The 26,549-nt window shown below is 40.9% G+C and overlaps 1 protein-coding gene across 2 annotated transcripts; it reads left to right on the plus strand.

Annotated features, from left to right (window-relative positions):
• Positions 1-26: 26 nt before the first annotated feature.
• On the plus strand, positions 27-26,414 carry NCBP1 (nuclear cap binding protein subunit 1). 2 transcript variants are annotated; one of them, XR_014939070.1, is made up of 23 exons: positions 27-160; positions 273-358; positions 497-597; positions 1,575-1,731; positions 3,049-3,156; positions 3,698-3,819; positions 4,341-4,410; positions 6,017-6,232; positions 7,147-7,244; positions 8,265-8,328; positions 12,125-12,235; positions 13,294-13,358; positions 13,795-13,857; positions 15,189-15,263; positions 16,014-16,117; positions 16,641-16,763; positions 17,095-17,197; positions 17,960-18,053; positions 20,525-20,628; positions 20,885-20,999; positions 23,029-23,405; positions 23,566-23,679; positions 24,135-26,414. XR_014939070.1 is itself a non-coding variant. In XM_015849961.3 (23 exons), the coding sequence occupies exons 1-23, from the start codon at positions 118-120 to the stop codon at positions 24,246-24,248; spliced, it is 2,382 nt and encodes a 793-aa protein (XP_015705447.1). In that variant the 5' UTR covers positions 27-117; the 3' UTR covers positions 24,249-26,414. The 2 variants fall into 2 exon arrangements, 1 of the variants encoding a protein (XP_015705447.1); XM_015849961.3 differs by having other exon boundaries at positions 23,029-23,160.
• Positions 26,415-26,549: the final 135 nt, after the last annotated feature.

Consider the following 26,549-nt stretch of genomic DNA (forward strand, 5'->3'; position numbering starts at 1 on the left):
GTGAGGCTGAAAGCGGAACTGGAAGTGGAGGCGAGGCCGACGGAAGCGGGCGGGGAAGGAGCGCGGTCGGCTGAGTCCCGCTCGGCGCGGCCCGGTGTGTGCTCGTCACTCAGCGCCATGTCGCGGCGGAGACACAGCGATGATAGCGATGACAGCGATGGTGAGCGATGGGTGCCCCCACGCTTCTCCCTGCGTGGCCCTGTGGTGGGCGGGATGGGTGGGCGGCAGGTGAGAGGCTGGGCGGTTAACGGTGTGGTCGCTGTGTGGAGCAGGGCAGCCCCACAAGAGGCGGAGGACGTCGGAGCCGTCCGAGATCGAGGAGAGGCTCGAGTCGCTCATCTGCAGAGTGGGGGAGAAGGTAGGACACAACGGCGGCCGCGTGGCGCACGGAGCGGGGCTGGTGTACTGCTGTATTCAATGGGCGCTGTTAGACTAAGTGTTGTCTGGTTGATGCTGCAGCATTTCTTTATTTCTTCCTTTATTTTGCCTTCTGTAGAGTAATTCATCCCTGGAGAGCAACTTGGAGGGCCTAGCTGGTGTGTTGGAAGCTGATCTGCCAAATTACAAAAGCAAGATATTAAGAATTCTGTGTACTGTGTACGTATGCAGGCTGGGGGGGACTGAGAGGTGCTTGCTTTCCTTGCATTGGAAACATTGGAGTGTTTGAGGCAATCTGAGCATTCTGTGGTGGTTTTTTAGTTCTCAACTGTTGTTACCTTTCCTACAAACAGAAGAAATAGAAGGGATGAACTCACTGAGTTCTGGGGGTAATTTAAGGAAAATATTTCCTTGCCGTATGTGAACTTGAAATGTATACAAGGCTTCAAGCAGAAGAGAATCAGCACTGCTGCCCAGCAGCAGCAAAAGCACAATGCTGGGTAACACACTGCCCCCCAAAGAAATAGAGGCATTGAACCTGTAGGCTGCCAGTACCTCTTGCTTGTGATGCCTTCCTGTGGCCTGTTCCTCTGCTCTGGGCATGTGGTGGTGCTGATTAATGAGCCCATCCTTGGGAACACAGAGGGGCTGCTGGCAGCACTCCAGTCACTCCCTATAGTGGTAAAATGTATTTGAAAATATAGAGTTAGTCTACAGGTATGCAAAAAAGGTTGAGGAAAACTAGTTGTTTACAATAGGACCCACCATTTTCTGTTTTTTCCCTACAATCTCCCTAAATCAATTGCTTTGACTCAAGAAACTTAGGATCAAATTTATCAGTGTAAAATGTGTAAATCTTGTGTAGTCTTAAAAGAGCGTTTTGCATCTTTGAATAAATTCTATCACGTTACTTAGCCCCATCTCCAGGACATTTAGAAATTAGAAATAAATAAAAAGCAAATTACTTAAATTAGTTGCAAGTGACATCTGCTTTCCTAAAAGTAATCCTCCCTCCTAGAAAAAGAAACAGTCTGAAAGCATTAACCATAGGAACAACTACAGATTATGTTAATGTTTTTTGTTACTTCCACATGAAACAAGTTTAGCTTACTATAAGCAAGTTCTGGGCTGGTATGCTGTTGTTGGTTGGTTTATGATGAATAAGTGCTAACGCTGTGTTTCTCTTTCTGTGTCAGTGCACGTCTGTTACCAGAAAAGCTTACTGTTTACACAACACTAGTTGGGTTGCTGAATGCCAGGAACTACAACTTTGGTGGGGAATTTGTAGAAGCCATGATTCGTCAGCTTAAAGAATGTCTGAAAGTCAATATGTACAATGAAGCTGTGCATTTAGTAAGTGTCTCTTTGTGTTAGATGTTTTCCTCGCCTTTTTTCTTTCCTCCCTTTCACCTTTCCATGAGAACTTGGCCTTTCTACATGTATTACAGTCTTTAAATTTCATTGATGCTTGCTTTTATGTAGATAAACTGAGAGGAATTGTATGTTATATGAGGAGTACTTCCTTCCCAAGGGGAGAAAAATCATGTCACAGTTGCAGACTGTGTTTCAAATGTGTATTTCCTCAGTTGCAAATTAATTTGCAGCCAAGGGAGGTCATTCTGCTCTTGCCAGCCTTTTCTGCAGCAAAGTATAAAAAGTGGATGAAACTCATGCTTTTTGATATTTTGTATTAGTTGCTCTTTTGGCTCCCATGGAAGGGGAAAAAAAGGCTCAGTCTTAAACTAGTGTTTCATGACTGCTACCAGGCCTGTGTTATTTGTCCCCCAAAGAGGGGTAGTCAGAGAAAGCAGACAATTGTTAGTGCTTTCTCTGAAGCCACTTGCTCAGCTCTCACTTCAGAGATCTCATAAGAGAGAAGACCAGTTGCAAGCTACACTGCTTCTTTTAAAGCCCATTGATGAGGGAAGAAAGAAGAGAACAGTTCCCACTATAACATGTTCCCAAAACTTTTTGTAGTACCCCAAACCTTTTCTACTTAAATTGCCATTTATGCTGGTCTGGATTTCTTGTTAGTATGCCTCCAAATGAATGATGTATTCCTGCCATGAGGAATGTTTTCATTGCCAAGGCTGATTCCTAGCCTTTGTCACCTTTCTGAGACCTGACAATGCAGTCAGCTTTTACATCAGCTTTCCCTTTGTAGCTATCTGTGTTTATGAACAAATAACTATGGAAATTTGTCTCATCTGAAAGACTCTAAATGATGCCATTTCTGGTTCACCTCTGGACTCATGAAGAAGTTGATCAATCCAACTTCAGCATTTAAGAAGGCATTTGTGGGTTTGTTTGTTTGTTTTACACTTGGGGAAGAGAAAATGTGGTTGTTCTATATGTTTTGTTACGTGCTTGCGTGCCTTTAAATGCATATTGGTGTTTCCCACCCTGCCATTATTAGGAGTTGTAGTGTTACAGTTATTACGGATGTTACAGACATTATGGACCTCATGGACATTACAATGAGCAAATTGTTTGACTGTGCTTACATTGTTCCTTGTGGTTGCCAGGGGTACCTGTACAGTATTCAGTATTTCTGCCTTCCCAGTGCTGAATGATTACCTGTATCTTTGGTTGTAGTTGTTGAAGTAGTGTTTATCTCGAGCAGCCAGCTAAAATACTTTCATTGAAAACACTTTTTTTGGTCTTTTTTAGGTTCGTTTTCTGTCTGATCTTGTGAATTGTCATGTCATAGCTGCACCTTCGATGGTAGCTATGTTTGAGAACTTTGTGAGCGTGACGCAGGAGGAAGACGTACCACAAGTAAGCCAAAGATTTGTAGGCTCCTCCAGGGCTGTTTTCAAGGACATCATTACTTTACCATTGCTTTTGTACTTATGCTTGGCACAGGATGGTTTTAGAGACAGCAACCTAGATGGACTGGCATCTGCATGTTCCTTGATATGAGTGAAAGTGGCCCCTGGCAGTTGGGAAATACTTATGTATAGTAAGGAAGTGTGAGCCTCCATAGTGAGGTATCTGCACTGAATGAATCTTACTTTACCTTGGCAGCTGCACAGTGCCTGGCTTGTTCTGCCAGGTTTGTTTACACTCAAAATATAAAGATAACTGCAGGAAGACTGTGAAAGTGATTGTTTTCAAGCCTGATTGTCATAGTTCAAGTTAAAAGTTGTACATTTCTAGCAGTAATGTATGTTTTTTCTTCATTACTTACCTACTGAGTCTTCAGCTGCTGATCTTTGTGTCACCACAAAGCAGTAGTTTAAATTAAAATGGAATGTATGTAGGAAATCTTCTAGAGCTTAGTTGTGTGCTTAAGTCTCAGAATATTTCTTTCCTGTAGGTACGATGTGACTGGTATATGTTCGCATTTCTGTCATCTTTACCTTGGGTTGGAAAGGAATTGTATGAAAAAAAGGATGCTGAGATGGATCGTCTTTTATCACAAACAGAAAGCTATCTGAAGTAAGTTGTAAAATATTCCTTCAGGTACTTATTCAGGATAACAATAACCTTGATTAGTGTTCATTTAAAAAATACCAGGTCCTAGGTCTAAGTTGTTTTCGTTGGGGTTGGGGGGAGAATGCATGGAGAAATGTAAGAACACTGTAAAAATGGACAGATGGAGTAATCTACCTTTTAAAATTTAAAAGTTTAGTTGCATTGTCTATTGTTAGGGTATGGTGACAGTCTTGTCCAGCTTGTGCTGGGACAGCTGTAGCAGTAACTGCTGCAAATACTGAAAGGTTACCTTAGTACTATGCAGTGAGACTAGATTTTGTCTAGGTGATTCAAGTTAGGATTGCTCTCAGGATATGATTACAGAGATGATAATTAAAACTCTTTTTTTTTTTTTCTTTTGCATACTAGACTTCAACAACTGAAGAGATTAAGTAGTAGGGTACTTGTTTTTTCTTTTTTTTTTCCTTATTGTGACTGTACTAAAAATGCTGTTAAGGGTTAGGTTTTCTTTTCTGTGTAAACAGACGCCGCCAGAAGATTCACGTTCCAATGTTACAAGTCTGGACTGCTGATAAACCGCATCCACAGGAAGAGGTGAGTGGGTTCTGTATTGTATTCTTTGAGAAAGTCTGAAAATCTGTTGTGGTAGAAGCACAGGCAGCTTCTATTCAGACAGCTAGAAGATTAAGAGGTACCTCTGAAAGTATTTGTGCTGTTAATTGTCTCCTGTTTGTCATTATTTAAAACAAGTTCTAGGTAAGGAGTTCCTGTCTAAATCTTAGACCTAAGTTGTGGCATGTTATGGGGTGAGTATTAGGTGTTACTAAATGAAGAATGGCTGTAAGCTGCGGCAGTGCTTTTGGAACTGCAAATAGAAGGCTTCGTGCTACTTTTGTGAAAAGCAAAGTGTAATTCCATGCCCCATAGTGTCTTCTCTTTGCTAGGAAGGAGTCTTTAAAGTGGCTTTGCTTTCTCAGCACTAGGAAGTACTAAACAAATGTACAGAAACTGTACTCAGCAGCTTCTGTGCCATCTTTCTTGAATTAAAGTAAAAATACTACAGAGTGGAGGTGGTATCTTTGTAGCTTGGTGTAGAGTTTACCTTCTCTGGTTTTGGTTTTTGTTTTTCTTCTTATTCCTCCCCCAAGTTTGGGGGCAAACTTGGTTGAAAAGTGTGATTAAAAATTAAGTGTATCTTCAGGGAGTTTTTTGACTAGTAATCCTTTGTACATTTTTCTCTGTTCTGATTAAATCAAATCCCTGTTTTTAAATCTCAACAGTCTTAACAACTGTCTTGTTAATGCCAATTTGAAGAAATAGGATTTCTGATAATGACTGTTTCATCATGAGTACTGTCCTTGCTCAATATCTGTTTTCTCATTTAGTTTAGTAAAAAAGAGATTAGCAGAAAGCATTTTAGAGCTTGTGATGTCCAGCATACCTTCAGTGTTACTTTTCATATCAGGTGCTAGTTGTTCGTATGTTTTTTCCATTTCATAGAGTGGTGCAAATGACTTCTTTGTGGAGATTTTTCACCTTAAAACGTGCATTCAGTAAGGCCACACACAGATTGCTAAAGTCTGTGGCCTCCAGACTTCTTGAGCCTGCTTTTAGCAGGGGCATTGAAAGCAGCTGGACAAAGTAGACATGTAGCTAGTATTACAATTAGGTGTGTGTACCATTTCTGAGAGAGTGTTGGGGTTTCCAATTGATCTGAAAATCATAGCAAATATATTTAATTGTTGGTACTATTGCAATTGTCTTCAGTATGCAGCAGCTGGTACTTTTGAACATGGTGGTTCTCCAGAATGTCTCTTCACTTTTAAGTACAGATACTGAATCTCTTTGAATACCACTTGTGAGCACTGACTGAAATGACTGTAGTCTTGCAGATGTGTTCAAAGGGTGGCTGTCATGCTTGCCTGGACTGTCTTTTGCTGTTTAAGAACAGTGGTTAAATTTTGTTAACAGGATATTTGGTGAAATTGGGAGCAGCTCTGATGTTTAGTTTTTGGTTTATTTCTTGATTTAATAAATACTAGATCCCACAAGAAGTAATTTAAGAAATTTGTTTTGTTGTTTTGTTTTTGGGTTTTATTTTTCCTGAATTTAAGGCATGCATTTCTGATTGCACCATAAGCTGCAACTTTTGTTATTGGATTCAGCACATCTGATGTTTTTCACTGTTTTTTCCCTTCAGTATTTAGACTGCCTCTGGTCTCAGATTCAGAAGTTGAAAAAAGACCGCTGGCAAGAACGACACATTCTGAGGCCCTACCTGGCTTTTGATAGCATTCTTTGTGAGGCTTTGCAACACAATCTGCCACCATTCACTCCTCCACCTCACACTGAAGACTCAGTATATCCCATGCCAAGGGTAATTTTTAGGATGTTTGACTACACTGATGACCCAGAGGTACGTAACCCCTGCAGGGGAGGGTGAACTGATTTTGCAGGTAGTGTCATGGTACAACCCAGGTCAAAATATGATGTCCTTTCTCCCAGAATAGTTGGTGCTTTGAAGATGTGCAGTAATTATACTTCAGTGCATCTGCAGAAATGAACTGGATGACAAAGTTACAGTGCAAAGGAAGTCGATGAGGAGTAGAATTTAGGGAGTGAAATTTTTCCAATGCTTGGATTCAGTATTACAGTGCTGAATAAATTCTCTTATGTCTCTCATAATAGCAATCACAAAGATTTTGATCTTTTACCTGACTGGGTATTTATTGCAGTCTTTAGAAAGTACAGTTTACTTCTCTGTTAAAACAAGATGATGCACATTTTTGGGGAAAAGAAGTGTGATTTGTTGGAGTAGGGGAAAGGTCCGTCTAGCCCCCACAGACTACCTCCAGCAGTAGTCTGCAGCAGATGCATAGATAAAATTGTATAGGAATGGGGAGGAGTATGTACTGTTTTCCCCTAGAACCTTTGTAAGTCCCTTTGCTTTAGGTCTACTACCTTCATTTTTTGTCCAGTGATTTTTGCAGTCAGTGAGATCATGACTTTATTCTCTCTGCTCTATTTTTTTTATCATATCCTTACTCAAGAATGCTTCTGAGCAGCCTGTTAGTGGACTGCCTGATTGCTGTATAGATCATAGGAAGAACTGGGTGCGCTGTGAACTTGTGATTATTTTCTCTAATTTTGTTTCCCTCTGTAATGAATCCTCGTATTCATTTTGTTTTAAATACAGGTCGTCAGTGTGCATTCCCAGTAGAATACAAGGCAGTTAAGAACTCACCATGTTTGTTCTATAAACAGCTAACTGTAGTGGCACTGCAGTAATCTTTCATGAGTCATCACCTGTTGTTTTTTCTGTCTAACTAGGGCCCTGTCATGCCTGGCAGCCATTCTGTTGAACGATTTGTAATAGAAGAGAACCTTCACTGCATCATCAAATCCCACTGGAAAGAGAGAAAGACTTGGTAGGAAGAGCTTTGCACTATGGAGCCCAGGCACTTTTTATATAAGAACATGGCTTTGGTAGCATCAGGGATATTCAGAATCCTGGACTGGTTAAACAAGAGCTAGAGATTAAACATTCCCTAGAGCATTTGATTCACTATGGTTATCTGTATTGAAACTGTTACTTGGAATACTGTGGGGCTGTAGTGATAGTGAAGAATCCATCCAATCACAGGGCTGGAGTGGCTGTGACCCCTTGGGAAAGGAATTTGTTGATAATGAAGAACATGCTGCTAAAACTGACACAGACCCACCTACCTCTTTATGCTCCCATGAAGCCCAATGGAGTGTGTGGTCATATTATGCTTCCTGGAATTTAAGAGAAGCTGATCTGTTGAGATGCAGTGAACCTTTAGTTAGTTTATCTATAGCTGGTATTCATGAAGGTGCTTTTGCTGCCTGCTCCTTACTGCAGTCTTTATTTTTGGGATTACATGGGAGAGAGAACTCAGGTAACTGAGCAGCCATTACAGAGCCATAAGATTTCTGCTATTTGAATTTGGAAGTGCCAGGAACCAGTCAAGCCATGTTTCTTCCTTTCTGCTTTGGTAAAGGCTGATGTGGGAAGTGAGGTTGTTTGCCATGGGTAATTAGTTGCCTGTGTCATACTTCTGTGTGAAAGCCACCAAAGTTGGTGTAGTGTGTAAAAATGGTCAGAACCAATGTTTAATAGAATTTGGTGAAGTTATTTGCTTGCAATTTCTTTTTTTATTCTCTTGAATCGGGGTTGTTGCAGGCACTGGAATAATCTCTTACTCCTCTGACAAAGTAAAAGAGGAAAATTTAGTTTGCCAGAGGTAAAAATGTGCTAGTGTGATCTTGTGTTATTGGCAATCTTTGGAAGGGATTTTGGTTGATTATTTTTGCGTGACTTGTGTGACTTCCTGCTGAGAATTAAACATTTCCTATAACTTTGTTAGTTAATCTTTACATTACGTTTGCTGTGTTACACTGAACTAAATGTGTCCGTTCTTCTGCAGTGCTGCTCAGCTGTTGAGCTATCCTGGAAATAACAAGATACCCTTGAACTATCATATAGTAGAGGTATGTATTTTATGAGTTATCTCTTTTGTGGCTCTTTTTTTGCTGTGGTGTTGGTTTTTTGTTTGTTTTTCATATTGACTCTGTTGTCCTGGTCCTGAAAAGAGCTTGTAATGGTACAGTGGTTTGCTTATTCCAGGGCACCTTTCATTTTAGATGATGTATCAGAAAAACAGTACAGATTTTCTCTTGCTGCCAGCCTTCAGGAGTCTGTTTCTAGGATGCAGGGCTGTTTAAAACCTTGTTCATGTCACCTAAGGCTTTATGAAGAACTAACTACAAGTAGAATTTTGTAGTTAATTATAACAATAAATATATCTTCTGTAGGAGATTTATTTTAATAGGATGGGATTGAGAATTCCTGCTGGCAACAAAATGACAAATAATAAAAGTGCTGTTAAGTTGTGTTACTTATGGTCAAGTCTGCATAGATGAAATGTCTGCACAGGAATGCAAGATTGGTGTATGAACTGTATGAATGTAACCATCAGAATTCTCTTTTTTTCTGCAATTTCTGCATAAATTTTAGAACTTTATTTAGAATTTTATTGCCTATGACTGTGAATTTTTAATGAAATTCAAGAAGCTTTAAGGCATAGCATGTATTTTACAAGCTTCTGAACAGTCTGCTTGCTACTGTTCCTTTATAAGGTCTCTCTCAATAGTCAGGTTAGTATTTTGTTGCTTTCAACAGCAGTTCAGCAGAATTTTCTCATACATTCTGTAATACAACTCAGAACAGCAGAAATAACATAGTCTAACAAATACAGGTGTTATATAAGGTTCAGAAAGTAACAGAGTGACAGAACTAAATGTAGCCTGATGCTGCTCAGCATCTTCCCAAAATGCACTTAGTTTTGAGGTCCATGATGCTCCATGTTGTAGTCTGTCAGCTCAAGCATGGAATGCTCCATGCACAGGACTCTGAAACGTGTTGCCTTTTCCTCAGTACTTTCTTATTAAAGTTTACGTGGGTAATACTGGTGGCTGTGAACAGAGATTGTCTGCACAGCGTCACTAGGCTGTTAAACTAGTATGACCTGTTGTACTTGTAAAGCTTTTGGTACTGCTTGGGCCAGACAAAGTTTATATGTTCAGGTTCTCAGTGTATTGACCTTTCTTGTCACTCAGTTGTTTCCACAAAATTTGGTACTGCATGAAATGCTTTACATGAATATTTGATAATGAGCATGTGAATTATATCAGAATTATCATCTAAAGCAGCATCTCAAATAGCTAATGACCTGTCATCCAAGTGTTGTTGTTTCCTGTCTTGAGAGCAGTAGCTCTGTACTTAACGTGTTCCCCAGTGCCTTTTTACCATACATTTCTTAACAACATAATTGAAACAGAATGGCTTCTGTGTACTGTGGCTTTAGTTTCACATGCACACACTTCTCAGCACTGTAAAGTCTCTGTGGATGATATCCCTTCCTTCTGCTGCATCACCTGCACCACTCAGCATAGTGCCATCAGCAAATCTGCTGATTGTGCCAACCCTGCTTTCTAGGTCACTGATCAAGATGTTGGAGAACACCAGTTCTAGGATGGGCCCCTGGGGATCACCAGTCAGTCACCAGCCTCTACATGCTGAACACAATCCTCTGGCTGCAAGCATCCAACCAGTTATTTAACCACCCTTCAAATCTGTATTTCTCTAGTTTAGGGATAAGGATGTAGTGTGGTGTTGCACCAGAAGGGGTTCAGGTTGCATATTAAGCAAAACCTTTCCTCAGAAAGGATGGTGAGGCATTGGAACAGGCTACCCAGGTAGGTGGTGGAGCCACCATCCCTGGAGGTTTTCAAGAAGAGTGTAGATGCAGCATTGATGGATGTTGTTTAGTAGGCATGGTGGTGATTGATTGGTGGTTGGAGCTGAGCATGTTAGAAGTCTTTTCCAACTGTAACTATTTTATGAACATGTCAAAGGCCTTGCAGAAGTCTAGGTAGATGGTATCTCTTGCCTTTCATTTGTCCACTGATGCTGTCACTCCATCACAGAAGGCTGCCAGATTGGTCAGGTATGGTTGGCCCTTGGTGAAGCTCTGCTTGCTGTCTCATATCATCTCCAGTTTCCTGCCTTCTCTGCTTAGTAGATTTCTTATGCTGGGGATGGAGAGGTGTCTTGAAAGAGCTGCCAGCTCTGTACTATTCCTTTGTCCACAACAACAGCTTTATGGGGATCCCATCCAGTAATTCTTCAAACAGATGAAATGTCACTCTCCTGAATGTCAGGGTCCCGGCTTTGATCTGTGCCAGGCCCATCTTCCTTAAAATCACAAACTCAAACAGGATGTAGTTGCTATAGCCCATGCTGCCTCCAGTCTTAACCTGTTTCATGATTTCAACTGCATCAGTGAGCTCCAGGTTCAGTAATGCTTCATCCCCTGTTGGTGCAAGGAAGCTGTCCTCAGTAGCACTGCAGAAGTCTCCTGGATTGCTTAAGGCTCACCATGTTGCTTTTCCAGCAGACATCCATGTGGTTGAAATTCCCCATCAGAATGGGGACAGACCACACATCTCTTGCAGACAAAGCAAGAAGACCTCATCAGTGGGCTCCTTGATCAGGGAGCCTGACCACCAGAGGTCCCTTATTGGTATGGTCCCCAGAAGCACTCAACCTGATTGTGACTGTTTTCCAGAGGCAGCTGTTCACACTCTGCGCTTATAGAGCAACTCCTTCCCCACTCCTTCCTTGCCTGTCTTCTGAAACGTTGCAGCCCTCAGCTGAAGTGTTTCCAGTGTTGTGACTTGTCTCACTATGTTTCTGCAATGGCAACTACATCACAGTTTTTAACTGCACCATGGTGTCATCTCCTGCTTATTTTCCATGCTGCATGCATTGGTGTAGAGGTACTTTGGGCAGGCTGTTGGCCACGATGCCTTCTTGTAAGAGCCCTCTGAGACAGATCTGAGGTTTTTCTTTGCTGCTTTCTAAAGTGACAGTGTTTCCTGGCTATTCTCTGTCACTTAAAAGTACAAGCTCTTCCCCCATCAGATCTTATTTAAAGTTCTCTTAGCCCAGCCAGCTTTCTGCCCATTAAATTGTTGCTCTGTCCCAACAGTTGCATACCATCCAATGTCAGCCTACCCAATCTCTTGAAGGTGTGTCCAGAATCACAGAACCCGTAACCCTGAGATTGATACCATTCCTGCAGCCAGTCACTGGCATGGTCCTTTCACTGCATCCACGTGGGTCACAGTCTCCAGCCAAGAAGAATGAAGAGAACACTACCTGTGTTCCTGATATTTCTGTATCCCAAGGGAGGAGCTTATCGTGTTTTTGTCATTTCCTTGTGGCTTCCTCATGTAACTCATCTTGAAAGAGCAGGAGTGGATAGCAGTCCTCCATCTTTATCAGACCCAGAAGCTTTCTCCATGGAGTTCATCTCCTTATAGAGTATAGAGTGAAAAAGTACTGTCTAATTTTCATGTTGGTTGTCTTTCATATTATATACTTAGGCTTTGCTTAATGTGTTTAATGTTTATTGTTTAGTAGAATCAGGTTATTCCCACTTTGTTTTGCCAGCACCATTTGGTAACGCTGAATAGAGCATAATGTAGATGTATTTCTTAGATGTGTCTAATGCTGGGACTGTGTTGTGTTAGTACAAAACGATGAGAGTGGTTTAGAATCTTCTAATATGATGTAGAGTTACCACTGTCTTTGTAAGCATCACCTTTTTCTCCTTTTGCTTGACAGAATAATAACAGCCAATTTGAGTATGTGCTTGTTTAAGGCTGATGTTGCTGATCTGAAGCTGACTGTGCTCTGATTCTATGCCTTCCTCTCCTGCAGGTAATTTTTGCAGAGTTGTTTCAGCTTCCTTCTCCACCACACATCGAGGTCATGTACACAACGCTCCTGATTGAACTGTGCAAGCTTCAGCCTGGCTCTTTACCACAAGTTGTATCCTTCCTTTGTTTCCAGAGAGCATTTTTAAAATGGAGTCTTTATGCCACTTGTTCTGTAGGTGAAGAAATAGCAATAAATATTGTCAGTAATCTATTTTACAGCTGCCATATGAGGCTTTGCTTGTAATACTTGCATGAAAGAACAGCACAGCCCGTGTAGCATCGGTCTAGTCTGGGTGACTGAGCAAGACTACTCAGATTTCTGAACACTACGCTGGTACTCCTTTCACCTTCCAAAGAGTTGCTGTTCTAGTATCCTGTTAGGACTGCATAACGTGTGGCCTGATTGCATATTGAAGGCTGAGAAGGAAAGGAAGGGATAAACTTAATCTGTGTGAGCATAGCAGATCATTTAAAATGAACCTGCACAAGTTCCTACTCAGATGCTCTCAGTGGAAGCATCTGGACATGGAAATCCAGACATGGCCTCACCAGGGCAGGAAAGGGAAGGATCACCTCCCTCAGTGCATTAACCACACCTGTTGTAATGCACCCCAGGGTACCATTGGCCTTCTTGGCCAAAAGGACACATTGTTTGAAAATCACGTAATGCCAGTGATTAGAGTTAGAAAGGTTCCTAGAACTGTGGGATCTCTGTGCAGAAGGCTTTTAATGTTAATAGGGATGCTGTAAAAGAACAAAGCCTTTGTTGGGCAAAGCCAGCGTAGACATAGTTTCTTGAGTTTTCAGTTATGATCAAAGGTTGTTTGTGCATGAGTATCAAGAGCAGCCTGTTAAGGTACAAGGAAGGTTACAGAAGTACTTGATTGTTATCTGTTTGTGTCTGTACAGTTCTGTTGCTTGAAGAGAATTCTAACTTGGTGTAGCAGACAGCAATCTCACTGCCATGGAAGAGAAACAGTGTTAGATGGGAAAATGCTTTTTGGCTTCTTGTCTTTCTGTTATCCCCCCCCCTATGAATTTAGTGTGATTTACCTGCTTCTGGAATAGTCCAAAGGAGCTATCAGTTCTTGCCGTTCTATTCCAAAACTGAATGGAATTGCATTTGATTTATCCTAGTGCTTTTTTGTTAACCTTAATAAGAAACTTCAGCTTGCACAAGCCACAGAAATGCTCTACATGCGTTTGGATACAATGAATACAACCTGTGTTGACAGGTAAATGTGTTTTCCAGGGATGGAAAATATTCTTTGTTTTTTCTATGTGCTGGGCATTAAGGAATCTACAGAAAAAATAATCCAAAATTCTTACTATAAATCCTTAGTGCCATTCAAAACAATTTTGGAGGGCTCTTGATATGATCAATGTAAATAGAAGTTTGGGGCCTTGTGCCCTTTCTTTCTAAAACACTCCGCTATAGTGCTGGCAAGAACTTCTGTGTATCCATCCATATGGTACAGTAGGACATGACACTCTCTCTTGGTCCAGAATATCTGGTTTCTGATTTTCCCAACTTAGTCTTTTGACAGAAGTGTAATGCTGTGCTGCCTTTGACATATAGAATGTATTTACAAGAAATTCTCAAAGGAAGGAATTTTCTGCACTCTGAATATTTAATAAAGCTTTTTTTTTCTTCTTCTTCTTACAATGAAGATTCATTAACTGGTTTTCTCACCACTTGAGCAACTTCCAGTTCCGTTGGAGCTGGGAAGATTGGTAAGTTTATCGCATATTAATATGAAACTCATATTGCAGAAACCATAAACTTTCAAACTCAGCCAGAAAGTGTCACAGTATACTGGCTGTATTAATTACTTTCCTCTAACTTTTCAGAAATTTATTTTTTTTAATCTGTTCATCACCATTGTCCTGATAATCCTTTCAATTTCTGTATTGTCCCTGTCTAATTTTGTGATAAATATCAAGGCAGCAAGAGTGTTCCCTAAAGAGGAGGAGTAGAAACACAGTTTCTTTGTTTTGTCTTGTATCCTCGGTCTGTTGTTGGCTTACTTTCTGGAATGGCTCCCTAACTGTAATGATTTGCCCTTGTGCTCTGTGTGTATCATGTACTCATTCTGTGATGTTCTGTCCTACCCTAAACCTTCAATTTTCATCGTTATCTGTGAGATCTTTGAGTCAATTTCCCTCCTGCAAAATCTTAGTACCTGACATTCCAGCAGAGCTGGCCCCGCTGTCCATTCTTATGCTAAATCTTGAACTTGCATTCCTGGCAAGAGCTCAATGGTTTCCAACAATGCCTAACCGTAGGCTTCCATGGGATTTGTATTCCAGGCACTCTGCTGGCTGCCTGCTGCCTTTCTCATATACTGTATGCTGTTGCTCCCTCTCCCACTAAGACTGGAGTTAACTTCTTAATACAGTCCCAACTTCTGTAGACTGCTACCACATATACTCTCCATGGCTGATCCACCCGGCTGTCGTGGAGTGATATTCAGTCTTTCTTAAGATATTGTGACATTACTTAAGTTTCTTGTATCATCCTCACAGCTGTATGCTTGCTCTTCAGTCCAAGTAGAATGCTGACTGACCCACTGCAGGTCTTCATAGCACCAGTTTTTTCTTTGCATGGATGCTCCTTGACGGGATTGCTTATGTGCTTTTTCTCACAAGCTGCTGTTTTTCACTAATCTTGTAATTATTTGAGATATTTCTTAATCTGAAATGCATCTGAAATTGGCCAGAAACTCAAGAAATTCCTGTGAAGGAGAAACAGGCTATAAAATCACACCATGTTCTTTTCCTAGAGAAAAGGAAGGCAGAATAACCATGAGCACAAGTTGCTTTTAATCTGTTGTGGAGAGCTACTTAAATACATCACATAAAGATGGCTTTTCAAGATTACTGATAGTAAGGAAATAGTGATGAGTTATCTCACTGTGTTAAGAATGTGTATGCTTTAGAAGGGTGTCAGGCAGTCCAGCTGTGCTTAGACCATGATTGTTTTATATGCATCTTTTTGTATAGCCACAAAGAGACTAAATCACAAACTCTTTCCCTGAAAACCATCACTTTTTCTTCTTTGATAGGTCAGATTGTCTTACTCAGGACCTTGAAAAGCCCAAACCCAAATTTGTGAGAGAGGTTTTGGAAAAATGCATGCGGTAAGTAAAATCTGTAGGTAGCTCTGCTCTAAGTAAAGTGATCTCTGCTTCTGGGTGCTGCCACGCTCCTTGTAATGTCTCCCTTACATGTCTGTTCTTCTAACTCCATTTTGAGTAAGGGATGTGTCTGTTGGTCGTATAAACTAAGAGTGGAATTTTAATTCTTGTGAGTCTCTCTGATGTCAGTAGTCCATTTTTAAGAATACCCTGAAGTTAGTCCAAAAGTACTGTCTCCTGCTTTTATTATGTTGCCCACAATGCAGATGGTGGCGGTATGGCTGTAGGGGTTGAGCCTTCCCGTGAGGATTCCATTCCATGTTGTGGCTGTGCAACAGATGGCAGTAGAGGGGCAGTCTAGCAAAATGGCGTCTGATAAGGAAGTGCATAGGGAGCAAAGGTGTGGGGTTGAATTCCTTCACGGGGAAGTTAATATGTAGATTTTTTTTTTTTCCTTTGACTGGGGACTTAGTAGTTTTCTGGATGGCTTCTTAAGCTTTTACATGAGACATCCTACCAAGCAGCCTCTAAATCTTGTCAAAAGCTGAATGGTGTGAGGATGAAGTCCCAGTGTCAAGGTACTCAAGTAGCGAGCATCTGTTAAGAAGTTACTTAGATCTTACTCATGAGCACTTAATTCAGTACAACTGTGTTTTCTTAACATATGTGAAACATAAATACCATGGAGCCATTGTAAAGGAATGACTTTAGAATTAACCCTTTTCATTCTACTGCTCTTAAACTTATTTTCAGACTCTCCTACCATCAGCGAATAATCGATATCGTTCCTGCAAGCTTTTCTGTTCTCAGTCCTGCAAATCCAGTGTGTATCTACAAGTATGGAGATGAAAGCAATAGTAAGTATTAAACTCCACGAAGAGTCAAGTCTGAAGTGCCTCAGAGCAAGGGAGCACACTAGTATTTTGAATTTAATGGAGCAGTAGAACATTCCACTAGTAATGGAGCATACAGAGACAGCAGAGAACATGAAGACTGAGCGGGAAAGAAGTCACTTCATGTAACCAGTAATAAAAGGAGTCATGGACAGTCATAAATGTGAAGGCTTCGTCATCCAAGATTAAGGGAAAGAAATAATTTAGTGTTGTATTTTTGGAAGTTTAGGGAAGCAATGTGGAGTGTTAAGACAGAAGAGTGAGTTATTGGCCTCAGCTCTAAAGATCCTACTGAAAGTTTTGAATTTGGCACAAAGATAAGGAAACCTACTGAGCAGTTTTAATACAATAACAATGTGGACTGTGTTATTGAAACAATTGGTTATGTGCAGCTGGGAAGTGTACTTGCTTCTCTGAGAGGCAAGTTAATATCAAAAGATACTCAGTTCCTTTCTAATTTTTGTTTTACCTGTTTGCTGTTGTTTAGGGTCTCTTCCAGGATACACTGTGGCACTCTGTTTAACAATTGCAATTAAAAACAAGGCCAGTAATGATGAAATCTTCAGCATTTTAAAAGATGTGCCTAATCCAAACCAGGATGATGATGATGGTAAGGTGTCTTCTGTTAGGTTTTGCAAGGCTGTGGTTACTGTATACACTTTATATGCTGTGTGTGCAGATAAGATGTCTTGAATGCTGGCTAATCTTCCATAGAAGATTCTCCCAAGATAGAAGCACACAGTGCCATGGCAAAATGGGAGTGTGATTATTCACAACATGGATAGTGCTTAGGAAAATAAATGTAAAATTGTTTGCCAGCTCCCTTCTCTGCCTTGCATGGCCTTATTGCCAAATCTTTGCCATGAAATGAGTTAAAACCATTGGTTATCTCTACTGCTTTATATGTAATACTTACAGTATCAACTTTAAATAATTTGCAGATGAAGGATTTACTTTCAATCCTTTGAAAATAGAAGTCTTTGTTCAGACTCTGCTCCATCTAGCTGCAAAGTCTTTCAGCCACTCCTTCAGCGCCCTGGCAAAGTAAGTGTAACATGTGCACTATTTGAGGGTTGACAGAGCTGTTTGGTTCTAATAATGAAGTGATGAAAAAAAAAATTTAAAAAAAACAATTACCTGCAAGCTTCAGCAATGTTTTAGGTACTTCTCAATGCAGTAGGACTCTGAGAGAGCTAGTGGCACTTTTACTGAAGGAACAGAAATATTGTTAATGTTAAATGAAAGATATGAATGGAGTTAACAGAAAGGTATATGTCATACTGAGTTTAATACTTTGTGCTTTGGAGATATTAAGTGTTTATGACCCAGGAAGGCAGTAGTCAGATGCACTTCAATGAATTACTTTTCTGTTCCTCAGTAAAAGTATGTGATTGATACAAAAACCTGTACATGGAAGCATTTTACAGGCATGCTTACAATAAACTGCAGGTGCTAACCTGCAGTCAGTAGTATAAGAGGCAGGCTGAGGTGAGTACATTTTGCCCCAGCTGAGCATAGGTAAGCACAGGAAGCATTTCTGTGTGCCTTGTACTTCTAGGAATAGGACAAATACAATCCTCCTTCCAGGAGAAGATTCACCACTGAGATTTAAGCTACTTTTAGGAGTATATCTTTGTTAGTTCAAATGTTCCAATGGTTATATTTTCCTGTTAGGAGTTGTTCAGGAATTGCTGTATAAAGTCCCAAAACTTCCTTTTTTGGACAATCTCAGCCACTTAACTCATGTCAGATAGCCTTTTGACCTGAGCCCTGCTCCTCCACTGACTGATCTACGTCTGTTAAAAGGTTTCATGAAGTCTTCAAAACACTTGCTGAAAGTGATGAGGGAAAACTCCATGTTCTGAGAGTTGTGTATGAGGTCTGGAAGAACCATCCACAGGTGAGGCGTTACAGTGTCAATCATTAGTTGAGTTTAAACTCTGAGGTCACGTTAAATAAAGCATTACAGTTTGCTTTATGTACTTTAAAACTTTCTTTGCCTTATATCAAGGAAAGTTTAAATTCTGTTTGCCATTGCTAGAAGTGTTTAAAGTGAAGGTTGGAGATAAACTGCCATATAGTATATATTCTATTTCTCAGTGTTACTTTTGTGGGAGAGCAAAGGCTGTGTCATTCTAACTCGGGTTCATGCTGTGCTCTTTGTCATACAAGAGAACTTGTTTCTGTTCAAAACTGGAAAATGGTGTTGATGCTTAGAATTGAAATAGGATGTTGATCTTGTAACAAAAGCAGGCCAGATTCTTGGAAACGGGGAAACCTGGTTGGCCTTTAGGCTTTTTCCACTTGCTAGCAAAAGCTAAGCAGTTACTCCACAGAGATCAACCTGAAGTTGCTGTTGCATATGGGCAGAATGAGCAGAGCTGCAGTCAGTAACTGTTCAGAATGGAGCAGTCAGACTGCAGAGGCATGATTGCATTCATTCTTGAATCAGAGGGGAATAGCACCCTGGAAAGCCTATGGAAAACACCTCAGCTATTTAAACAAGTTATGTTTCTTCACAGCAGTTGTTTTCTCCCCCAGCTGTCATTCTCCTAAACATAGAAATAAAAATGAGGAGCTCACACTGAATTTGCCTGTGTTAACTATGTGTTCCTTACTGATGCACTTGAGTTACATGGTACTGTATTAGAAAGGGGAGCATACCTCACGGCTGCATTGTACAGACATTAAGAAACAGTTCCACTGTGAACAGGGGATAATCCTTGCATCTGCTGCTAAACCTATGGTCTGTTTTCCATGTTTCCTAAAGGAAATTTAGTGCCTAAAAGACAAGTGGCACCTTGTATAGATATCCTTCAAGACCACTTTTTAAGTGTGTGTGTTATATGTATATATATAAAAAACTAGTTTTTTTTTAAATATATTAGATTTCTTGCCCAAAATACTGACCTTGAAAATGTGATGATTACAATCTTGACCTCCTTTTACTTTAATTGGATCAGAAGAAATTACATTACTGCAGTCTAATGTCCATATCCTTTTCCTCTTTGTTCCTTTGTACTGCAGTATGACCAAGCTGTGGTGGAGGCTTTAAAGTCATAATGAACAGTTAGGTCAGATTTCTATGAATAAACTGAAACTGTGTTTAAAAGAATACCAAGTGCTGATGTTTTGAAGGCCTTGACCATGGAACCTAAATTTCCTTTCCTGTATGTACTATAGTTGAGTCTTTTGCTGCTGCTCAGGTGCTGTCTTGTCTGTGTGTCCACAACATCTCTGGCACACTGGCACTTGTAGAGCCAGTTTCCTTGAAGGAAACTACTCCTGTTCACCCTACTCTGCTGTAAATGGGAACATCTTCTGGTGTGCTTTAAGCTGTCAGTGTATTGAGGGCCATGTTGCAAATGGTCATTTTGGTAGTCACTGGTCTAGTTTAGTGTGGTTGTGGTGGTGACTTCATAAGGAGAAGTTTTGACAACAAGATGAGATGTTTTCCCCAAAATCCTAAGCTTGTTCCTTGGAAGATCAGGGGAAGTAATCAGAGATTCTTCTTGGCATTGCAGGAAGACGCACAGAGTATAAGATGCTATCCTGGGATGTGAAAGTTGAGTCCTGAGTCTTCTGTATGATTCATTTGGTTATTTTAACTTCCCTTCCTTAAAAGGAGCTTTGTTACACTTCCTTATGTGTCAGAGGGTCGTTGTGAGGATAAATGCATTGCAGGCTGTGGTTCTTAGACGTTGTGACATTCAAGCACATGAGTAACCAAGATAAGCCTTTTTTTCTGAACAGCTTGTAACTGCTTTAGTCTGCAGCTCTTCTCTGCAGTTTCCTTCTGGATTACTTGCAAAGCCCCTGGAATCATAGCACTACCTGCAACAAGCACTTCACTATTGGCTCTGTCCTAAAATGCAATAGTACCTGCAGGAAAGAGGTTACTGCCATATTTGAAAACTACTGCGTCTCAAGGAGAGTGTAGGCCAACAGCTGCTCTTTCTCTTTGGTGATGTGACAGTTGTGTATGCTCTGGTTTGAGTACCTTGATGTTCTATATTTGGAGCTGTGTCTGTGCTGCTTCACTTCCAGCCGTGATGCTTGTGTTTTTTGTTTTCAAAAGGTAGTTATGCTAATGTAGAACGATCTGTTACTTTCACAAGGAATAGAAGAAACTGTTAATCAAAATAAGAATGCTTGCTTTAGGTAGTTGATACTGATCCTTTAAGTAGCTTTAGGCTAGACAAACCAGATGTCATTTTTAGACAGCACTGGTTTTCTGAAGACTTTAAAATCACCCAGTAATACTGCTGTTGAGTTCATCAAACTGTTTCTGGTTTTATGCAAGGCTGGGGTACCTGGGCTGGCTTTTCTTATCTTGGTAGAAATGACAGTTTTGTCTTTCACAAAATACAGATGATCGCTGTGCTTGTGGACAAGATGATTCGGACACAAATCGTTGACTGTGCTGCAGTAGCAAACTGGATCTTCTCCTCGGAGCTTGCACATGATTTTACTAGGTAACATGTGAATTTGTCTCTGAATTAGTGTTTCAAGTGACCAACTTACAGCATAATCTATGAAAAGTAATGCAAGGAAAGGGTACACTTGACCTTTAGTCTTTTCTACAGAATATGTACAGAACATGGGATTGTGTTTATATGACAAGAATCTTTCTAGCATATCGTTTTGCAGTTAGTCTCTGAACATGTCAGATTGGAAGGACACTGGAAAGTATTCCTAGACAAGAGCCGTTACTCCGTTTTGTGTGTTTAGGTTTTACATCTGGGAGATCTTGCATTCCACAATTCGTAAGATGAATAAGCATGTTCTGAAGATCCACAAGGAACTGGAGGATACAAAGGCAAGATTGGCCAGACAACACAAGAGAGTAAGTAATTTGTTTGTCATTTTTAATTATCTTAAGTGAAGTCAGGCAAACCTGCACGCAGTCAAAAATGATGCCTATCTGCTTTTGGGGTAGGACAGTAAATATGCCTATCAGGATGCATGTATCTATATAAACATGTCATTTGTAGTAGAAAGACAACAAAACTGGATACATATTCTCAATCCACATTTCTGAAGGTAGCCATGACTTAAGAATTTAGTGAAATCTGTAAGGGAATTCATATGTCTGTGCTCTGTCCAGGCTTTCTCGAAGAGGTATCTGTTTCAGTGTTAGCATGTCTTGTATTTGCATTCTCATCTGGATTCCATTACCTAATTGGGAAACAATAAGAGCAGGTAAAAACTATCTACGTATTTAGAGTAAGTTCTGTTAAAGAGTACTCTAGTGGCTTCCATGCAGAAGTGCACGGAAACAGCTGTTGCCTATTGAAAAGTTGGCTGTTACTGTTCTTCTCATGGAGGCTGCTGGATTCTGACGCTGGCACCTGTTGTCTGCTTTTCCAGGTTATTTTTCTGAGCACTTCTGTGTGACATAAGTTACTGTGTGCAACAAACTGATGGGCAAGCCACTGTTGGGTTCTGTTGTCTGAGGTGGGATAGTAAAATAGGGTTGAGAGTGGGTCTGTCTGGCAGCTGTTGGGACATTACTGTTGGCTGAGTTAACACTTGTTAGTGACTGAACAAGTCAGTCTACGGATACATTGAGAGCTGCAGAGAGCAAGTTTGCTAGTCAGTGATTGGTCTTTGAACATAAATGTTTGCGCAAAGGTTTTAACTTGTTCCAAAAACCGATAGTTTTTGAAGAAATCCATGCAGGTCATTCATGCTTTCAGAAGTATCTGCAGAGAGTTCACGAACACCTTGCAGTCTGTCTGTGTCAGTTTGTCCCAGCCCCCTTTACTCTAAGCAACAGCAGTTACAGCTGTCTGCATCCTCAATCTACATTGATCAGCAGTTAATAAATGCCAGTAATTATTTGAAGGCCTGACTGCAGTCATTGATATTACAGTAAGGCAAAGAGCTTCTCTGGCACGCTGAAACAAATATGGCAGTGCTTTTGTGTCTGTTCTCATATCTTGCTGCAGCCCTTTATTACTGAATGCTTCAAATGAGTATTTTGCCAGGAAGAAGCATTTGTATGCAACAGTGAGTGGTCCTGCAGGCTGGTGCTCTGCTGCATCATCGTTCCTTTTAGAGGCAGTAAACTGTCAGATTTTTATGTTCCCAGCATGAAGTGGATTGCCTTACTATGGAAGGAGTCCAAAGCTTCTCTTAGGTTGCACTCAGCATTTTAAGTTCAAGAAGTCTTTGTAGATAAGGGGGCAGAGGGTGGAAGTGAGATCCTATAAAAAGAATACACTGAAATTCCCATTGCTCTGGGATTTCAATTTTTTGATGCTGGCTTGGAGCAATTGCTATCTCCTGTTAACTAGTTTCATTTGCTGTTTAATACCTAAGGCATGGTAAGTCCCTGTGTTTGTCACAGGCTGCACATGCTCCTTTTACACATACTTGAGCTTTTTAGCAGCTAATTTGTGGGTGTTTTTACACAGAAACAATCAGGGAAATAACTTCTGTATTTGAACGTGCTCAGACTGTATACTGTTTGATCTTGTGTGAGACCTTGGCTATCTGAGAATGCAAGTTTGGCACCATGTTCTTGTGTTTATTTTATCAGCTCATTTAGTGAGGAGTGTTACTGCTTTACTTTGGAGGAGTGAGGTGTTTTGGTTTGTGGGCAGTGATAAAACGACATGTTTTGGCTTTCATGCTAGTAAATATCTAAGCTTCCTCTGGATACTCTGATAGCTTTTTTCAGACCTTTTCCATACTGGCTTTTTTCTTCCAAGTGGATTTTCTGATTGTACTGAAAGTAAATGCCCTTCAGAATACAAAACCTGACGAGCTAAAAAGCAGTCTCGGTCTCTCTGCAGCTTGTGCCAGGTGGAACCATAGGGCACTGACAGTTGTCCACGTGTTACTAGTTAGGTTTGTGTTGTCCTTTGCAGCGAGACAGTGATGATGATGACCGGAGCAGTGATCGGGAGGACGGACCTCTGGAGGAGCAAATAGAGCGCTTGCAGGAGAAGGTCGAGTCAGCACAGAGCGAGCAGAAGAATCTCTTCCTTGTTATATTCCAGGTAATGGTGGATGAGCTGTCCTCTCTGCCAGCTTCAAAGGTTACTGAATTTACAAGGTTTCAGTGCTGCTTGTATCTCAGGCATCTTGTGCAGGGATGAGGATGTAGGAAAAAGCTGAGAGGCTTTGCTGTGGGTTGGAGTTGATCCTTCATCACAGCAGGCTGCAGACAAGCAGGACAGGACCTCTTTAGTTTTAAGCATACAGAAAGGGAATTATTTGACTGTGTGGATTCCTGGATGAAAAAGTAAGTTGATTTATTTTCCTGACACAATCCAGTGTCTGTGAAGTGAAATAGCTATTTTTGTGTTGTTATTTGAAGTTTCTGTTCTCTTGATGCTCTTATCTGAGGTGAGGAACTGCTTTCATTTGATGACATTGAGTATATTTTTTCTTTCCTCTTGAAGCGCTTCATTATGTTGTTAACTGAGCACTTAGTGCGCTGTGAGACCGGTGGAATTGATGTGTTTACCCCTTGGTACAAGAGCTGCATAGAAAGGCTGCAGCAGATCTTCCTGCAGGTGAGTGCTCTCTCTGCTCAGCTCGGGAGGTGTGGGCAGGTGTAGGAGTGCTGGTGGCTGCTGAGCGCAGCAGTTATAGTCTCTGTTAAATCAGGTAATGCTTGACAGTTGCAGTGCCTGTGTGTGCTGCATGGAAAGGTGGGTGACTGCAAGGAGCAGTGCTGTAATTCTCCTGTGGGCTGAAGCTTTATCTGGTGACAGATGTGGCTTCAGATTAACACAAATGCCTTGGGTCCATTACAGTATCTCTGCAGAAGTCTCTGGATATGACACCTTGCACTCAGTTCAGAAGTGTTGTGCTTCCTGGCACCACACAGCAGTGTGCACTTTCCCTCTGCCACCAACCCTGCATAGTGCTTTTCTAGTCGTTGGTGTGTTTGCCATGGAAATGAAATGTGCATGGTAACTTTGACAGCATTTCACCAACACAGGTGTTTGTTTTTTTTACCTGCCAGCATCACCAGATAATCCAGCAGTACATGGTGACCTTCGAGAACCTCCTGTTTACAGCTGAGCTGGACCATCACATACTGGCTGTCTTTCAGCAGTTCTGTGCTCTGCAGGCCTGAGGAGTGTTCCTGGGTGAAGTCTTGTTTGCAGGACTGTAACAATTTCTTTCTTTTTTTTTTTTTTTTTAAACTTGACATGGGGATGAAAAAAACTTTTTGACTAAAACTGGCTTTCATATGCTCCTGCATAAAAACAATTCAGTTCTCTAACCAACAGCAGACTGCAAGCGTCCTAAGCCTTACTAGATACAACTCATAGGGGATTGACATGAAGTGTGAATCTTTTAACCTGTTTTTATTTTGGTTTGACTCTTGACTTCATGGTGGCATTTTTCTTTCTCCCCTGTGTACATAAAATTGAGAACTGGGGGGAAAAAAAAAAATCAATATAGAATTTGTTACCTCTGCCTGGCCATTAAATCAGAGAAGCTGCAAAAATGTGAAGCAGTCTGTAGTGTTTTCTAAGTGTGAAAGGGAATGCACTTTCTAAGTGAGCAGCGTGATGAAGTCTCTAGTATGGCATAGGAACGGTGTCTTAATTTGGGGGCATGTGAAACAACGCGTTAAGCTTTTGAAGTAGTGTAGAGCATATGGATTGAGTATGTTTTTAAAATGTATTGTCTGGTGTCTTATTCCAGTAGCTATAAGCAATCAGTAGAGGAGTTTGATGGATAAATTCTGAAGAACACAATCCTTTTTGCAGTCTGGTCAAAGCTATGAGCTCATCTTGGCAGTCGCTGCCACTGCTAAATGGAGGCAGTGAGCAACACGTGGAGTGGGGCAGACATTCTGCTTTGGCACTGCAGCCCTTACTGTGTTTCAGGGCTGCTGTGCTTGCGCTGAACAAGACCTGCAGGCCTGCAGTGCTGCCAGAAATGCTTCTGTTACCCACAGCGGATAAACCAGGTGCCACTCCGTGTCTGGCTTAGCAACAACTGCTTTGTGGTGGCTATATCTGCTCCCGTGTCACCTGAGAACATATTGATGCTCACTGAAGTGGTACCTCGCCAAGAGACTCAGACTGGGGAAACACGTAACCTGAAGATAGAGTAGCCTTAGTTTTGAGTTATGCAAATAACATTACTTATATAAATGCCAAATCAGAGTGGTCTGTGTTATGATAAGCAGTGATGAATGGCAAAGACACTGCCTTAGGTGCTCAGGTCTGTACTGTACAGTGTACTTCCAAGCTGTTTATGTTCTCTTAACTTTGCGGGTGAGTGTTTTTAACAGTTTCATACACAGCGCTACACAGTTCAAGCTTGAAAGCGATGAATTTTAAGTAATTTTATTCCTGTACAAATTATTATTTTTTTTTTTTAGTGTTATGCTTCGTAATGCAATTCATCCCAACATTAATAAATTGACCTCCCAATAAAGCGAGGAGAGCAAAAAGGAACATCTTTTGAGTGTTGACGTAAGCTTGTATGTGGCTTGTTGCCGCTGGATATGTCCTCATAGGCTTCAGTTCATTACTCCTGCTTTCACTGCTTAACCCCCTCTGGTTTGACTGATCCCTCCTTTCCTTTTAGGGTATACTATTATTTGTTATGAATTTGCTTCATGCAAGGGTTCTGTCAGTTATGCACAGTTCAGATCTTTCTGTTGATGTTCTTGAGCAATTAAATAGTGTTTTTGTGGTTTTTTTGTTTTGTTTTTTTTAAAGGAAACATTTAGCATTGTAGAGGTTTTAATTGGGGCTTGGCTTTTTCCTTCCACTGTCTCTCAGATCGGTAAGGAGTTCTGATATTAACTAGTGATGGGGATCTAAAGGACCGTAAATGTGATTTATAATGTCTGTAGAAGTGACAATGTGGTTACAACGTGAAAACCTGTAACTTGCTCTGAGCCTTGACAAACAGTGGTGCTGGGGATCCAGTTGCAAATACTTGCACGTGGACAGTGTAATCCTATGACTTAAAAACCAAATCTGCACTTTCACTATAGATGGAATTCCCATGATGGGCTTTGACATCTCTATAGCCTGTTGGAAACCTTTCCCCCTTTTTAAGTCCAGTAACGTACATCTGTCTTGACTTGGGAAACTGGTTGGTCTGCAGGAAGAATGAGATGCTTTTAAAGGGATACCAGCATCTAACTTGAGCAACCTGGTACTGCTGAAGCATGGGGTGGTGGATAGTGTCAAGGTGCTGCAGAATGTGGTGTGCTTGGAAACAAAAATGCACAATTATTAAAGTCAAAAATAAATGAAGGTGAAGCAGGTTACTGATGTGTTTGTCCTGCCTTCCTGGGGAGCCTGTGAAGCAGAAGAGCAGAGTTACATAGGCGTGAGATGCAGACAGTGCTTTCATTTCCACTGTCCCACTGCTGGTACGCTGATGCACTGCTGTACATCTGTGT

Source organism: Coturnix japonica, chromosome Z (assembly GCF_054131305.1).
Source record: "Coturnix japonica strain WE chromosome Z, WE-NBRP24, whole genome shotgun sequence".
NCBI lineage: Eukaryota > Metazoa > Chordata > Aves > Galliformes > Phasianidae > Coturnix > Coturnix japonica.

Bases quoted from the DNA above. Each gene is read 5' to 3' on its own strand.
- NCBP1 (XM_015849961.3), top strand. From the start codon at position 118: ATGTCGCGGCGGAGACACAGCGATGATAGCGATGACAGCGATG. The intron at 598-1,574 runs GTACGTATGCAG...TTTCTGTGTCAG, and splicing joins TTAAGAATTCTGTGTACTGT to TGCACGTCTGTTACCAGAAA. The intron at 1,732-3,048 runs GTAAGTGTCTCT...GGTCTTTTTTAG, and splicing joins ACAATGAAGCTGTGCATTTA to GTTCGTTTTCTGTCTGATCT.